Raw genomic sequence first — 17040 nt, 5'->3', positions numbered from 1 at the left:
AACAAACAGTATCCTTTAACACTGGTGGTTTAATGGTTTAATGCACAGAGCAGTTACGCTTTTATTTTTTCTTAAAGGTAAATGCTGAAATTTTCACTTAGCCTTACACCACGAAACACATGTAAGGGCAGACTTTCCTCTGCTCCTTTACCAGCCCAGCCATAGCTGCTCTAAGATGACTGAGGCATTTTCTTTTTTAAAAATGTATCTTCCTTGGCAAAATTACATTAGATGCCACACAGATTTAACTTGAAAAGTAGCCTACTAAATATATGTGTGTTTCACTGCTTGTCCCAATGAAAACAGAAACATACAATATCGCATATGATCACAACAAAACTATTCTCATTTGCTTTCATGCAACCTTATTGAGCTCAGCTGCTCATTTTATGCTAGATACCTGAAGTAACACTAACATAAACCTTCTGAAACAGCTCCCATGATTCAGCCACTAAGAAACCATCTGGATTCTCCTGAAAACACTCTTTAGTCCACACAACTTTGGGGTCTTTCATAACTAAAGGTGAGCAAGAGTAGTTCTAATCCTTACAGGTCGCTAATGGTTATTAAAGGCAGTAAGGGATTGCCAGAGCACAAGAATTGCACTAGTCATGACATTTTCCAAAGACCATCTTCCCGAAATAACAATCTGCAAAATGAATGCACATATCATGCTTACTGTAACAACTGGATATGCTTTTATTTTAAGCCACTTTGCTGGAATTTCAATGTGAAATATCTAACACCAACATCTGCTCGGCAACTGACATCAGCTCTTCAGCTGACATCTGCTTCTGAATCCTTGTTATTCTTGGTAATTTTTAGTAAACATTATGTCATCATTACATGTATCAGAAAGCACAGAGGAATAAATTCCAAGCCATATAATCACTGTTTCTTCTGCTTTCCTACATACAGATAGTCTAAAAGTACTGTTTATTTTCTTAATGTTTAGTTCTCACTCAGACTTGAACACAGTAGTTCCTGCTTTCTGCTAGCGTGATGCAGAAGAGACTAAACGCTCAGACTCAAAGAAGGGACATAAAGTGAAATTTAGTTAGGATTTAGATGACTAATTCCAAAACTACAATCTTTAAAGCTTCTGTTAAATACCTGCATTGGTCTGGGACTGCTTTACTCCATGAGCTCTTCAAGTTTTTTACATTAACATTCCTCAGGTACCTAAAATTCTGCTGCTATACAAACCTGGAAGCACCTTAATCTCAACCAAGCTGAAAAGCTAGGACATTTCTTATGCTGGCAGCCACAGAACAGCATAATACCCCCCTGTATTGCCTAGGGACCTTGGTTTGGTAAAGGTTCTTAGGACATGCTTCCTAAATTGGGCTTTATACAAAGTTCAGTGGTAGCTGCTTCTTTCTGTTAAAAGATGACTAGGTACAGCCACTGCCTGCATCATTTTCTTCCCACTTCCCCACCCTCTTCATACAGTAGCTCAATGAACACTGAGCTAAGATATGAGAAGCTGGAAGGAGTATGGGGGATGGGTATTTAAAATAATAGCATTCTCCTCCAAAAACACTCAAATTATCAGGCCCCAGCCTTCTCTTTTAATGATGCTCTGGGATGCATAGAAAAAAATTCAAGTCATTAATATAGACAGAAAAAAAGAAGATTGATTCTTTACAAAAGCAGGATAAACTTCTATATAAAAGACACACAGGCTGTAAGTATATTAGAAAGATAAAAGAGTGCCTGGGAATGTCCCCAGGCAAGCGGCACAGAATAGCTCACATCCACACCAGCAAACTTTCCTGTGCTTTCACAGGCTTGCTGCAGGTGAAGTGCCTGTTGGGAACAGCCCTTGGAACAAGCTAACTCCTGAACCGGGCCTGGAAACCATTCCAGAGCTGCCCAATGCCCACAACTGTTCTCACAATACAACAGTGCAGGTTGATCCTCTTTTGGAACAAATTAAGGCACTGTTTAATTTCCTACTAAATATTTGGCCATATAATATCTGAAATGGAACTGAAACTGAGAACACTTTGGCTTTCCCTCCCTCAATTTCTCACCTAGGGCTAATGGTTAGGCATTACTGTGATCTTAAATTACACTTGACAAAAAAACTTCTTGAAATACTCTTTCCCAGATTACCCTGGGCTATTTGTGAAAAACAGGGGAAAAAAAACACTTACTGATCTTTAGGCTGATTTCTGTTTGTCAAGAGTATTTTTTGAATAAATGGATTTCTCTGTGTTAGAAGTTACAATGTTTATCATAAGTTTTCCATAAGAGGAATAATTTACAAGAACTAGGCAAATATTCAAAAGCCTATTAAAAAGTTAGGAGACTAAATCCATTTTTAAGTCACTTACACCTGGTATAAACTTACGTTACTGAAGCAGGGCAATGTAAACGCATTATCTGGATGCTCTTAGCCTGAAGCAAATACCAGTAGAACATGGTAGTCTGAATATCAAATTAGTTATTTTAAATTATTATCTTTTAATTTACTTTTAGTATGTTAAGAATAGACCAAGCCTGGTATCCCAGTTCACATGAGGTGCAGTGTCTCATCAAATTAACAGAACCAATCACAAAAGCCCGAAAGCTTTTTGGACTCCAAGTGCAACTGGCTGTCAAAGGGACTTGGGTTTCCCTAGGAACACATTACTTATCAAAATTAGGCTGAAGTTCTTAAGTCTGCCAGGCAGTTCTGAAAAAATTGTTCAATGTCATTCTGGCACATCAATGCACTCTATTTCTTGTGACTGTTTATTTTTAGAGAATAAAATATCCTCCTAGTTATTCCTGTTGCTTGGGCATAATGCAATTTCCACCAACACGGATTATTTAATGTGATTTTAAGATGTACATGTGATTAAAACTTACGCTAGTGTATCTGAGTTGCCAACAGAATAAAAAAGAATTAAATTAGCTTATTAAAAATTTCACTTTATATATTAAATATTTTTAATGTAAAATGTTACATAATATTTTTTACATAACAACCAAGTCATTAGTAATTATTCTCTTCACACAACCAATTTATGGAAGAAAAGAAACGTACTTCTTTAGAGATCATGTGTAAGTTCTGGCACTATTTTTCAAGCCCAAGATCATGATAAGCATGTAGCCCAGAAAAAAATCAGAAAGCAATAGAGGAATTTTGGAATTTAAGCTCTTTAGAAATCACTTTCCGCTGCTTTCAGTCATGGTGATTTTAAGTGGTACATACCCAAAGGCTCTCTTTCTTGTGATGGTAATTCCAGGTCACTAGAAACTGACACTTCTTCAACAATAAATTTTGACAACTGTGTCCCAAGATATGTAACCTGTACAAACAAATCTAAATGGATAACTGGTCATTTTAATTAGTGTTTTTTCTGATAAGTGTAAAAATTTCATTTTTCTTACAAAACTGAGTTTATGCACTTAACAGTCTAATCTGTGTCTGTCAAGATCAAGCAGAAATTCTGCTAATTTGAATTCTAAATGAAAAAAAGCATAATACAACCCATCTGCAAAGCCCTCTAAACTCTGCCAGTATTTTTGCAACATTTGTCCTTGACACCCTGACATTTCAATAAGCTTGCTCTTCTTTTATTCTAACTACCTTTCAGCTTTTTCTCTCAGTCTCTTAATCATCTTTAAAACTACTCTTTCAAAGTACTGATAGCTTACAGAGTGGGCATTCCACATTCCCTCAACATTCGTGACTAGTTCATCACGGTCCAGCTATAGCTGTGTAGCTCTTTCTTTGCTGCTTATTCATTAAGAGTAAGAAGACTTTTTAAAATTTAGGCTTGTACCCTCTTTTGCTTTAAGAACAGTAGGGAGATCCAGATTCATGAAATTTGTTATTGCCATTTATTATTGCTATTTTTGGGAGTAAAATGAGGCCTACCTTATTCCACACATACTTCCATGTCACAGAAATATCACTTCCTAGTAGGTCTTTAACCCACTGAACTGGATTCTGAAGTATTTGTCTCTTACTGGTTCTGATCTTGCCGTTGTTTAAGAGCGTGGCTTTATGACTAAATTCCTAAAAAAGATAAATTAAGAAATATTTTTCAATTCATAAATTAACAAATCTGAATTAATCCTTAAAACATGAAAAAGTGTTGAAGAACAATATAGCTGAAAAGTTGCAGCTAATTCTGTTTTTCTCTGAAAAAAGTTAAAGAATTTAATGCCACTATCATAAACTGTGGTATGTAAAATAAGAGGATTTATTCCACCAGAATAAGATGTTTTGGCCACACAGACACCACTGTCAGAGGACAAATCTCCCTATGTGTGTTTATGAGAACTGTATTTGCATCTTGGTTCCTCTTAGATATTACAAAGCTGTGAATAAATTAATTTGCAACAGTGAACTAGAAACTCACAAGAGGCAAGTCTGTGCACCAAGAAGCTGTTACTCAAACACAATCTGTCTTACACATGTGGAACAAATGCATGTCACAGTGAAATTCCAGCAATGATTCAAAGGTGAAACATATTTGCATAAAAACTTCACTTACGTCAAGGGACATCACTTTCATGTTTTAGGAAGAACATGGCAGCCTTATCTTATACAAAATTAAGTATAAAAGAATTTATTGTTACTGCCTCTTTGATAATGCTAATACAGCCCAGTTCTGCAAACATATATGCACCTCCAGAAGCACAGCTTATAGTTGTTTACAGTTCAGTAAATTAAGGTTTTGTTATACTGATCTCAGTTAGGTTAACACAGCTAAATAATGCAAAAATTAGCTGTTGGTAAACTATGTTAGAACTTAGTAGGGTAGCTTAGCGTGCATGAGGTTAAACAATCAGAATAAGAGAATGATCCACCAGCAAATATTGAACCTCCTCCTACCATATCCACTGGCTTGGGGTGTCTATAAGAATCTAAATTAAGATGTTTAACCCAAATATTTTGATGAACACTCAATCCAGTTCACAGTTTCATAGCTTAGGTCTACTGCATTCTGCCTGCCCAAAGCTAACCTTAAGTAAGGACTATGTACTAGCTGTATGTTGTTATCAAGTACATCTCTGTAATGATAAAGAAGGAAACTTTACTGATCATCTCCTCTTTGCAATGCAATAGACACTGGCTTCTAAATTTCAATCTCTATAGCACTGTCTTCCAAGACATAAATGAGTATCATTTTCATTCTAGTAAAAATCACTGACTTCTCTACACTCCAAACATCAACATTTCAATACAGGGTTATAATTCCTTAAGATCCACATGCATCAAACCGGTATCAAAGACAACGGTCTTGAGAAATGACAGTAAGCATACTGAATTCTTCATCCTTCCATTTAGTCACCTTGAGGTTCAGAGGAATATTACATGTTCTTTAAAGAAAAGAAGCATGTCTATATACCTATGGCATGGCCCAACATAGAGGCTTGTGACTTACTCATGCTGCCTTATGTTACAAAACACAGGACCACACGAAATAGTCACTCTCAGCAGAAAAGCATTCCCGAGCATTGTAGGTGCAGAAAAAGGAGTCTTTTCTACATTAGCTACACCTGGTGAGTTGGCTGAAAAGAACCTTTCATGTTTTAATCAACATGTTGCCCTGGAAATTAACTAGCTCACAGCTGGGAATTCAGTCAATAATTCCATTATTTGCTCAATACCAAGCCAGTCCCCTGGCAGCTGCCTTGCAAATCTGCTCTGTATTTGGAGGCACAGGGACATGCTTTTGTATTAAAAAAAGAGGTTTCTTTTTCTTTTTTTTTTGCAAATATGGTTCATACCAGACTATAAACTATAGAACCAGCTGGCACGTAAGCAAGTAATTTTGCATATATTCATGTCTATCACAGCACTATGAAATCCTTGATGTCACATTTCTTTATTTGAGGGACTTGATAGTTGCTTCCAAGAATCACATTGTCATAAAAACCTTAACGTTCCCATTCCTTCCAATATGAAAATCAGGTATTACACAATGTAGACCTACCAATGATTCCACTCTGGTTCTAGCAACAGGAAATGTTAACAAACTGATAATGCAAAGTTAAACACAAATTTTACATATGCGTTATTCTGGGTGTTAAAATTATGGGCTGACAGAAGTCATCATCCATAGCATTTTCCTTTAAAACTCATAGAAGATTATCTGTAACCAATGAATAAAAATTATCAAGACTAAGTGCTGAAGATGCAGACTAAACCATGAGAACTGCTGTTTCCCCATTTCAGTGGGGTTTTTTCATTATATGCTAATATTAACATTATTATATCTCAACAATTACCTGCAGTTTGAATTCTAAAACATTTTCTCCTGGCTTAATCCTTCCCAATTCAAGTAGATCTATCAGCTGAAGCTTTTTCCTATTTTTTCTTCCATACCTCACTTGTTTTTGTTCACATTCCTGATTACTATAGCTCTGGGAAGATTTCTCACTGAGGTTTACTGGATAATCTGTATTTGAGGTAAGATTTGTAAGCACCGAGCTGGTATGAAATGAGTTTTCACTACTCTGAAAGATCATTTGCTGCAGAGTATTAGGGAAGTTCTTTGTAGATGTTGACAAAATTACTTGCTGCTGCTGCCGCTGGAAAGCTTCTTTCTTATTTACATATCTGTGGAGATCCTCATCTGTAAGAACCTGCCGGCAGTCACTGCCTGGCTGACAGACATTGTTATTGACAACAACGCTTCGGGGTTCTACAATATTTAATGCATTGGTCACTGAAGTGGGATTTAAAGACTTGTTTCCTTGTTCTGCAATTGCTACACAATGAATGTCTTTTTGCTGTGAGCACTTTGTTTTAGCAGTGGAAACAGTAGGTTCTGAAGGCAATGTCACCACTTCTACAGCATTTGTCAGCTTTGACATGTTGTCGAAGGGATATTCTCTTATGCCGTTTTCGGATGCCAAAGCATGATCAGAAGCCTCTTTGCTCCTAATTGCTTCTTTATTTGCTCCTGTCTCAGCCAAGCAGATGTGTGGATGTTGGCTGCATTCCTGAGCTGAAAATCTATTTTCTAAAGAGAGATGTGCTTCTACTCTGTTTCCATTAGGCATGCTGGCACCAAGCCCCATACTAAATGTAACTACATCAGGACACATGATTTCACCAGCAGTTAAACTTTGTCCTTTATCATTTCCACAGGAAATAACTAAGTTTGAGATTTGCTTATCTGAACATGATGCACTGAACACTTGCTTTGTTCTTCTGTAATTTTGTATTTTCTGGACTAATTCTTCCTGGGTTTGGGCAATAGTCAACAGGCTCTTTTGCCTAGAAGCAAGGTTAACTAATTGTTTCCTCAGTGCTCCTTTTTTAAAAGATTCCACTGAAGCCCTATAGAAAATTAAAAAAAGGAGTAATAAGGACACCAGAGTTACAGTAAACACAAAATAAAAACAGTTTAATAGATGTAACCCTCTAAGAACAGGAATATGTTTCAAAGAACTCTGCCAACACCTAAAATTTGAACAATCTTTTTATCATGTATAAAGTTTATAGTTCAAATCCCAGGCTTATGCACAACAAACTGCAGAATCCCATCTAGAAGTAGAATGCAAAGCATTGAAACTTCAGTAATAGCCTTGTCCTTCTATACCACCCTTAATTCACAGAATCAAAACTGGGTCTGTATTATCACTGGCTGCTCTTTTATCACCACAAATCACAATACGTCATTGAATTCAATGCCTTTGCAGCTCTAATTTGGAGCCTTTTAAAATGAGCTCAGGATGAGCTACTGAAGGATGATACTATCAGAAATTTTTTACAGTATACACAACAAAACATTTTGTGAAGCCACAAATGTAGTAATACTACATGACCATTAAGAAAAGAGGACAGAGCAGTTTAGGATGTTGTATGTTAGTTTGGGAATGTCTCTCCCTTCATCAGACCCTGTTCCCTAGAGCTGAGCTGGTCTCCCTGTGAGACTTCTTCCCTGGAGGACTTTACATCCTCCCTGCTGGAAGGGAATTCCTTATTTTCTCTGCTTCCTTTGGCACAAGAACCACCAGCCCAGAATAATACTCTTTTCTCCTAATTCCCCCTCAAGGGACAAGTGATTGCACTACCACTCTGGCACCATGCTGGGAAGACAGGGGAGTACCACAAGGTGTGGGAAAAGGAATAGCACCACGGTTTGCTTTTAACTCCACCCAAAGCAGAGATGCCATGCAGGTAACACCATCCCAGTCTCAGAAGAGAGAGGCTGTTGAGGGGATCAGGACAGAGGTACAGCAACACCAGTTGGTGCAGAACAAGGACAGCCAAACCACACTGTGACAGTATTGGTGTCTGTACTGTGATATTGCTTGCTATCACATGTTTAGAATCCACGATACAATCAACATATCAGCATACAGTTGATCACTGGTATGAGTAAACCTTGACAACTATGGCAGGCTACTGGCCTAACTACACAGGCCAGTGAGGCTCCACACACTTTTCTAGCAGTGTTTCTTCAGGGAAGTTCTGTTGCTTTATTGCTATATAGGTACAGAAGAAGCTGCAACTGAAGAGGCAAAGATAGCGTGACAAAAATGTCAAAGGCAAAGTAATTTACAGTCACTAACAAATATGATGGGTTTTTTTGCTCATTTTTCTTAGGTGAGGGTGAGCGATACATCTTAATATCTTCAAAGGAACAGATAGAAATGGGAAAGTGTTAGCAGTATCTCTCCCTGGGCCAACTAACTGAACAACAGAAAGATGGAAAATGTGATGATGCCTCCTGATCTTCTGTACATTTATGTATCATGTGACAAAAGCTTATATGCTAATTAGTTAAAAATAAAATGTTCACGTTACAAATAATAAAAAGGAAATTTAATGTAATTTGGCATGTAGCCCATTACTGTTAATGGATAGCTGTTGCATTAGCTGCAGGGTGTCTGCAATACCCAGAAATATTTATCACTTTTCTCTGGAACACAGTTTCACTCTCAGTATTAAGAAGGCATATTCTTAATTCAGTCACTCGTTTGTTCATAAGGATGATTTGGAACCCTAACTTCTCTTCACATAAAACCCTCTCTTTTTTTTAATTACTTGTGTAATCTATGTATCTTACATTTTATAGCTGGCAAAATGGTCTATGACAGAAATGTTTCAGTCTCTTTGCTCAACCAGCCTATACGTTTTGCCATGGAACTACCTGAAAGCTGTACACTGTTGCTTTTACATGACCAAACAAATACTGCTCACAGAAACAATATGTAGACATCCTGATCAGATGGTCTAGAAGCATCCATTAAACATGATGCTACATTGTTAGCTGAGCACTCACCACATGACCAGCATTCAGGTAGTGCCTCTTAGAAGGAAGTAAAAAGAGGCCTTGTGAGAGCGAGCAGCAAGAAGCTGACAATTCACATAGCCCATGTTCACACTGAGGTGAGCACTCCCAGCTCACATCTGAGGTGTCCTCACAAAAAAGGAATGTCTGCAAGCATGCTTCAAGCTATTGCTCTAAAATGGCTCTTGTGGGCTGTTGGTTGAACACTCCCAATCTAGGGGTGCTAAAGAAACAAAACTGGAGGCAGGGACACTAAAAGTAGCATCTGAGTTGCTACAGATTTCCTCCATGATGCTGCAGAAGTAATCTAATTGCTCAGTACTTCCATTTCCTAACTTCTGCTTAGGTATTTTTTCACACGTTCTGTAAGTTCACTACACAAGTCTATGGTGCCAGATGGGATCCACCCAAGGGTACTGAGGGAGTTGGCAGAAGTGCTCACCAAGGCACTTTCCATCATTTATCAACAGTCCTGGCTAACTGGGGAGGTCCCAGTTGACTGGAAGTTAGCATGTGACACCCATCTACAAGAAGGGCCAGAAGGAGGATCCGAGGAACAGGCCTGTCAGTCTGACCTTGGTGCCAGGGAAGGTTATGGAGCAGATCATCTTGAGTGCCATCACACGGCACATACAGGACAACCAGGCGATCAGGCCCAGTCAGCATGGGTTTATGAAAGGCAGGTCCTGCTTGACTAACCTGATCTTCTATGAGAAGGTGACCTGCTTAGTGGATGAGGGAAAGGCTGTGGATGTTGTCTACCTAGACTTCAGTAAAGCCTTTGACACCATTTCCCACAGCATTCTCCTGGAGAAACTGGCTACTCATGGCTTGGATGAGCGTACTCTTCACTGGGTAAAAAAACAGCTGGATGGTTGGGCCCAAAGAGTTGTGGTGAGTGGAGTTAAACCCAGTTGGCGGCTGGTCACAAGCGGTGTTCCTCAGGGCTCAGTATTGGGGCCAGTTCTGTTTAGCATCTTTATCAATGATCTGGACAAGGGGATCGAGTGCACCCTCAGTAAGTTTGCAGATGACACCAAGTTGGGTGGGAGTGTGGATATGCTTGAGGGTAGGAAGGCTTTGCAGAGGGACCTGGACAGGCTGGATCGATGGGCCGAGGCCAGTTGTGTGAGGTTCAACAAGGCCAAGTGTCGGGTCCTGCACTTGGGTCACAACAACCCCACGCAACACTGCAGGCTTGGGGAAGAGTGGCTGGAAAGCTGCCTGTTGGAAAAGGACCTGGGGGTGCTGGCTGACAGCCGGCTGAATATGAGCCGGCAGTGTGCCCAGGTGGCCAAGAAGGCCAATGGCATCCTGGCCTGTATCAGAAATAGTGTGGCCAGCAGGAGTAGGGAAGTGATCGTGCCCCTGTACTCGGCACTGGTGAGGCCGCACCTCGAATACGGTGTTCAGTTTTGGGCCCCTCACTGCAGGAAAGACATTGAGGTGCTGGAGTGCGTCCAAAGAAGGGCAACGAGGCTGGTGAGGGGTCTGGAGAACAAGTCTTGCGAGGAGCAGCTGAGGGAACTGGGACTGTTTAGCCTGGAGAAAAGGAGGCTGAGGGGAGACCTTACTGCTCTCTACAACTACCTGAAAGGAGGTTGTAGCAAGGTGGGTGTCGGTCTCTTCTCCCAAGTAACAAGCGATAGGACAAGAGGAAATGGCCTCAAGTTGCGCCAGGGGAGGTTTAGACTGGGTATTAGGAAAACTTTCTTCACTGAAAGGGTTGTCAAGTGTTGGAACAGGCTGCCCAGGGAAGTGGTTGAGTCACCACCCCTGGAGGTATTTAGAAGACATGTAGATGTGGTGCTTAGAGACATGGTTTAGTGGCGGACTTGGCAGTGCTAGGTTAACGGTTGGACTTGATGATCTCAAAGGTCTTTTCCAACCTAAACAATTCTATGATTCTACCTAATTTCAATGCTCGCTGTGTGCGCAGTAACTGATTAGTATGCGTTAGCTAAACCCTGAAGTTCTTCCCTGATGTAAACTCTTACTGGAGGTAACTGAAGCCAATATGGATCATACTTCCACAAAATCTGAACGAAAACCACATGGTTTTACTTTCATGCTACTGCATGCTAACCTTCTAACAACCTCTATCACTATTGCTATAAAGAATAGCTTCCTATAAATACAGTCCTTGTATTCTACTTACCTGTATTTTTTAGCAAGGGTATCCCTTTCTGTTTTCTGTTTTGCAAGCATTTCATTCAAAGAATCTTGTATCTGAGACAGCCTTTGGATATACACATCTGTACAATATTTTGATATAATCAAAACGATGATGGCAATAAGCAGTAGAAAATAATTGTAGAAATAACATTTTTAATGTAGCAAATACACAAAATATGAAAATATTATTACAGCAGTAATATTACAGTACCTTTACTGTCATGCATACTAATAGCTCTTTACAAGTAGAGTACTTGTAATGAAAGAAGAATTAAATACAGGTTTAACTAAAAAGGAAATAGCCCAAGTACTGGAAAATTTTGAAGTGCAAGTGCCTTGTCTAAGAAATTGCTGAAAGAACAGGACAGATTAAAAAACTGTCCTATGGATGATAAGCACTGAAACTTTTGAAGTTCTTTGTGTTGCAGGGAGCTACATAACATGACAATTATATGTGAGGCTACCTGCAGAAGTTACACAGTCTTAAGAAGCTGGCTAAAACCTTTATGTTTGAAGTATTATAAAATAGTTCAATAAGCTTAGACTGTTCCAAGTTATATATAATGGTAAAAACATATGTATCGTAGTTTTACATAGTTTCAAATCCATATTATAAAATAAAATTATTGCCCCTTTTTGTTAGCTGTATTTTTCTAAAATAAGAAGAGCAATTATAAATTCTTCTTTATATGCCCTATCTCTTAGCCATATAACATAAGGGACAGCTCAGAAGTCATGACCAGCGGATACCACTGGGATAATATGCTAAACATGTATTCTAATTCCTGAAATTCTAAAACAGGAAATACGAGCTTTCCACAATCATGAAAAATGGAAAATCACAGGATTAAAAATGGCATTTATAAAATGTTTCCCCAAATCTGTTTCATAATATCTACCACTATGTACTTACTTATTAAAATAGAAAAATATGAAAATATTGCTCTTATTAAGGCAGCTTAATAGGGAATTTGAATCTATTATTTACAGTAGGTTGCATTGCATGCAAAGACCTTGAGGATTTTATTATACGTTATAAGTTTGTCAATGTAATTCTATGTTCTTGTTCAGTCTTGTGCCTCTTCACAAGTAATAACTATGATTTCGTTTAAGAGATGCTAGATTATTAATGCTTTTGTCAGTAGTGGTAACAGATCACCATGTTAATTTCTCTGATACCCCTAAACAGGAAAAGTTTGATGGTTTATTTTGCTCATTTATGAAATTGCACCGATCTCTGTCTATAGGCTTCTGCCTATTGTATCATTTACTTGTTTGTCAAACATTTTTCAAGAAAACGTATCAATTTTAATTAACAGTTCATACGCCATAAATTTGAGTTGGAAGCTATAAATCTGTATAACTCTGTATTTCACATTTATTTTTAAAGGGATAAATTGACTATTTTAAATATAATTTGAAAGCTCCACCCTATACTCAGGAAAATAAATCTTAAAAAATCCCTTCTTTTCTGTCAGGAAGCAAAACTGTTTCATGGGCATAAGCAGCTCCAAAGTGAACAGCCCTGCCTAGATGGCAAGGGCAGCTGGGGAGAGAGACTTTGGTCAAAGGCGTTCCTACAGCAAGCTTTGCCACTTGAACAGTCATGGCACAGACACAATAGGCTCAAACTGCTACACAGCACCAGCATTGTGATCTCCTAGGAAGTCAGTGTCACTTAGTAGGGTCTTGAGATTAATCTGAACTGAGATTTGATAGCCTAAGACAAACTACACCTCCGGGCACCAGCATGTCTGAAACTGCTCATCATCCACAGTGTCTGCCTCAAAGATTTCTCTTTTTTTCCTCATAAATTATTTTAGGCTCCTGAAAGTCCAGCCGCACTATAATGAAAATGCTGCCATCTGTTACTTTACATACAGACATAGCTGTTCTTGATCATGGAGGAGCTCATGTACTTGTAACTGAATAATGTTGCCAACAGTGTGCATTCTTATCTAATGATACCTTTTTATAAGATTAGGTTGACTTGAAACACATGCCTCCAAGTGGCATGCTTCCCTTTTTTGTCATCATATTCATTCCTATGTAAGCTGGAAGTACTTCAGAAAGTGCATTTACCTAGGAGCTGTTATTAAAATCTTATTCTCTGAAGTTGTATTTTCCAGAGGAGATATTCAAATATATTATGTGCAATACTATTTTAAAAGCAATTATATTACCAAAGATATTTATCCCCCCAAAAAAAGTGAAACAACTTGAATTTATGTTTACCTGCATCTTTGGAAGTTCTCAGTTCAAATAGCAACAGTTCTTTTTGCTTCTCTTCTGTATCTTGTATGGCAGCGACAGACTCCTGTTAACAAACACAGAAATGATAGTAAGAAGCAGAGCCGAATGCACCATATAAAACACAGGCCATGATGCATGGCCTGCAGTGTAAGTATTGGTGGACTCAAGTCACTCCAGGCAGGGAATTACTGTGTAAAGGCAATGGGGGCACTGGTAGGATAGACGTACATAGTGCCAAGGGTATGCTCTGCAAGGGGCTATCACAGCCTGGTTTTGTCCAGGCATTCAAACTAGTCCATGCTCAGAGTTCCACCTCTGAGTGCACTGCAGGGATTAGACAGTGAATTTCACCATGACAGCATCACCTAGACAATGTAGACATAGCCTACAGATACCAGCAAGAGCTCTTCTGACATACAACTTGTACAAAAATCTTCCTGGTTGTTTTAAATTAAGATTAAACAATTTCTAAATACCTTCGTTATCATGAATAAAAATCATTACTCTTTCAAAGAGCCATTTTGGAAATGTGATGAAAAGCCTCAGGATTCCTGACCTTTTTTCTATTCATATAGGCAATAAGAGATGTATATAAGTATTGACTACTGTTTGCAAATAAATGTAAGTTCACAGGAATCATGAACAGAGAGAAGTGATAACATACACACTTATATGCTGTAAACCACAGCTTATATACCGTAAGCCTCTGCATGATACTGGTCTTTCACATACATTCAAAAGGGTTAATTATTTAAATGATATTTTTTTCAGTCAGTAAATGACACTATGCAGTACTACACCATGAAGCAGTTTAACAAAACTCTATAATCTATACTTACCACACTGTATTTCTCATGTTGTGGCTCCAAAGCTGCATCATCATTTTTACAGTAGTCGTAACAATGACATTTTGATCTTCTTGACCTAGAAGGATATTTCCTCTCTCCGCAATTAAGAAAAAATAAATAGAATTTAAAATGAATTTGCAGGACCATAATAGGCTAGATCAGCTAATATAGGTTACAAAGATGCAATGGCAGATCAAATCGTAAAAAAATATCTTGTACATGCAAATGAGATCAAATTTAGGTAGCATAAGGAAATAAGTCTTTAAAGCTACCACTTTCAAAAACACAAGGTTCCTGTGAAGGGAAATATGGATAATAACAAAAATCTGAAGAGCCAAGTATGTCCTTATACCTCATTCTCTCAAGAAAAAAAAACAACTCACGTATCCTATTTTCTGAAAATAAATAAATAAATAATAAAAAAAAAATCAGTAGTTAATAGAGTTAAAAACATCAGTGCTGGGCAACATGCAGCTCCACAAATCAGCAGCATTCTAATGTACAGTTTTTCCTTAAGACTACAAGGTAATCCTATGATTTACATTACAAAACCAACATACCTGTAACTTCAATAATTTCAACAGGAAGTACAGAGTCCACAGCACTGTAAGACTTCAGCAGTTCTTTCATTTTATCATCACAAGCTTCATCCAAAGCACTTTTCCCTGAACCATCCCTCTCACAGGGATTCGCTCCATGCTGTAGTAGAATCCTGACTGCCTATTATATATTATTATTATTATTTGTATTGTGATAATTCTTGCTGTGGATTTATAATACAACTATATGTGTTGTATCTATCATAAATCACACATAATAAAGGTACAAATAGGACACTCTAAAACCTGTTACACGTGCAATCCCAATTAAACAAACAACTTTACTTGGCTATAATCAACACAGACTTGTATCATACACTTCTAATTTTTCCATTAAAATACACAAATAATTCACAACTTGTCATTAAACCTACTATCTTTACGGTATCGTTATACAGAGCAATTACAAAACTCCCTATCTCTAAATTAAAGGAACTGTATTATATTAAGACCGAAGTGCAGAAAAGAAGTGGATTTTTTTTCTTTAAGTATTTAATAGTGGTTTTGGTTTTTGGTTACATGCACTGATGATTCTTTTCCTAATTCCAAATCACTTGCAAGTCTGCTTAATTGTAAAATGTGGAAATGAGATTAGTGGCATCAGTGGACTCATCTACCCCCTAAAATTCAGATCACACGGAAGTGTTGACGAGGTCAGAGCTTGGATGGTAAAGAATTTTCATACATATGACTTCTCATCTTCAGCATTTCTTCTTTCTTACATTCAGAGTGCTGTTAAGTATCAGAAAGTATCAGAAAAAGAATACTCTTTAGAAGTTCAGAATCTTCTCCATCAGTTTTCCCCCACAATACTGAATAATAGCTTACACGTTTTCAAGAACCCGACTGATAGTTTGGCACCAGGCCTGTGAAATCATCCCCTTCATTTTATCTTTGCTCACAGAAAAGAGAAATGTCATGAGGTATCAGCTCTTCTGACAGGAAGAGAAGTGGTATGCTTCAGCCAATCTGGCATCACCTTTTTATGCTCAGTTCTCTGGAACTCACTGTGCCAAAACAACATTTTATTTATTTGTGTGCAGTTCTGGGTCCCACCATTTAAGAAGGATGTTGAGGTCCTTGAATGCGTCCAGACGAGGGCAACAAAGCTGGTGAAAGGGCTGGAAGGCATGTCCTATGAGGAGCGGCTGAGGACTTTGGGTTTGTCTAGTTTGGAGAAAAGGAGGCTGAGGGGCGACTTCATTGCTCTCTACAGCTTCCTGAGGAGGGGAAATGGAGAGGGAGGTGCTGAGCTCTTCTCCCTGGGATCCAGTGACAGGATGTGTGGGAATGGTTCAAAGCTGCGCCAGGGGAGGTTGAGGCTGGACATTAGGAAGCATTTCTTTACTGAGAGGGTGTTCAAACACTGGAACAGGCTTCCTAGAGAGGTGGTCGATGCCCCAAGCCTGTCAGTGTTTAAGAGGCATTCGGACAATGCCCTTAACACCATGCTTTTAACTTTTGCCCAGCCCTGAAGTGGTCAGGCATGGACTAGATGATCGTTGTAGGTTCCTTCCAACTGAAATAGTCTATTCTATTCTATAGAACCATAGAATGGTTTGGGCTAGAAAGGACCAGTTAATGAAAAAAATGGTTGATTTTTAAACAGCAATTTTTTCTTTACAAAAAAGAAATTTTTTACAATGAGGGTGGTGAGACACTGCAACAGGTTGCCCAGAGAACTTGTGGATGTCCCATTACTGGAAGTGTTCAAAGTCAGGTTGGATGGGGCTTTGGGCTAGCTGATCTAGTGAAAGATGTCCTGCCCATGGCAGGGGGATTTGACTAGGTGATCAAACGGAGAAAGCTCAATTTCAGTACTATTTTTAAAAAGACCAATACATGGGAGAGAACCATGGGGAGGTTCTGAATTTTTCTGATTTGTCCACTGGACTGAAAAAGTCAACTAACTGT

The 17040-nt window shown here is 38.5% G+C and overlaps 1 protein-coding gene across 1 annotated transcript in view; it reads right to left on the bottom strand.

Moving 5' to 3' along the window:
* The window catches only part of ANKRD31 (ankyrin repeat domain 31), a 72429-nt gene that overhangs the window by 11196 nt on the left and 44193 nt on the right, over positions 1-17040 (bottom strand). Inside the window, 7 exon segments of the mRNA XM_076362841.1 lie at positions 3203-3299; positions 3872-4012; positions 6235-7291; positions 11410-11506; positions 13662-13740; positions 14519-14622; positions 15088-15247. Of these exon segments, the coding sequence (XP_076218956.1) occupies positions 3203-3299; positions 3872-4012; positions 6235-7291; positions 11410-11506; positions 13662-13740; positions 14519-14622; positions 15088-15247 (1735 nt within the window).

The sequence above is a fragment of the Aptenodytes patagonicus genome, chromosome Z (assembly GCF_965638725.1).
Source record: "Aptenodytes patagonicus chromosome Z, bAptPat1.pri.cur, whole genome shotgun sequence".
Classification (NCBI taxonomy): domain Eukaryota; kingdom Metazoa; phylum Chordata; class Aves; order Sphenisciformes; family Spheniscidae; genus Aptenodytes; species Aptenodytes patagonicus.
This window is presented reverse-complemented; position numbering and strand designations above follow the sequence as displayed.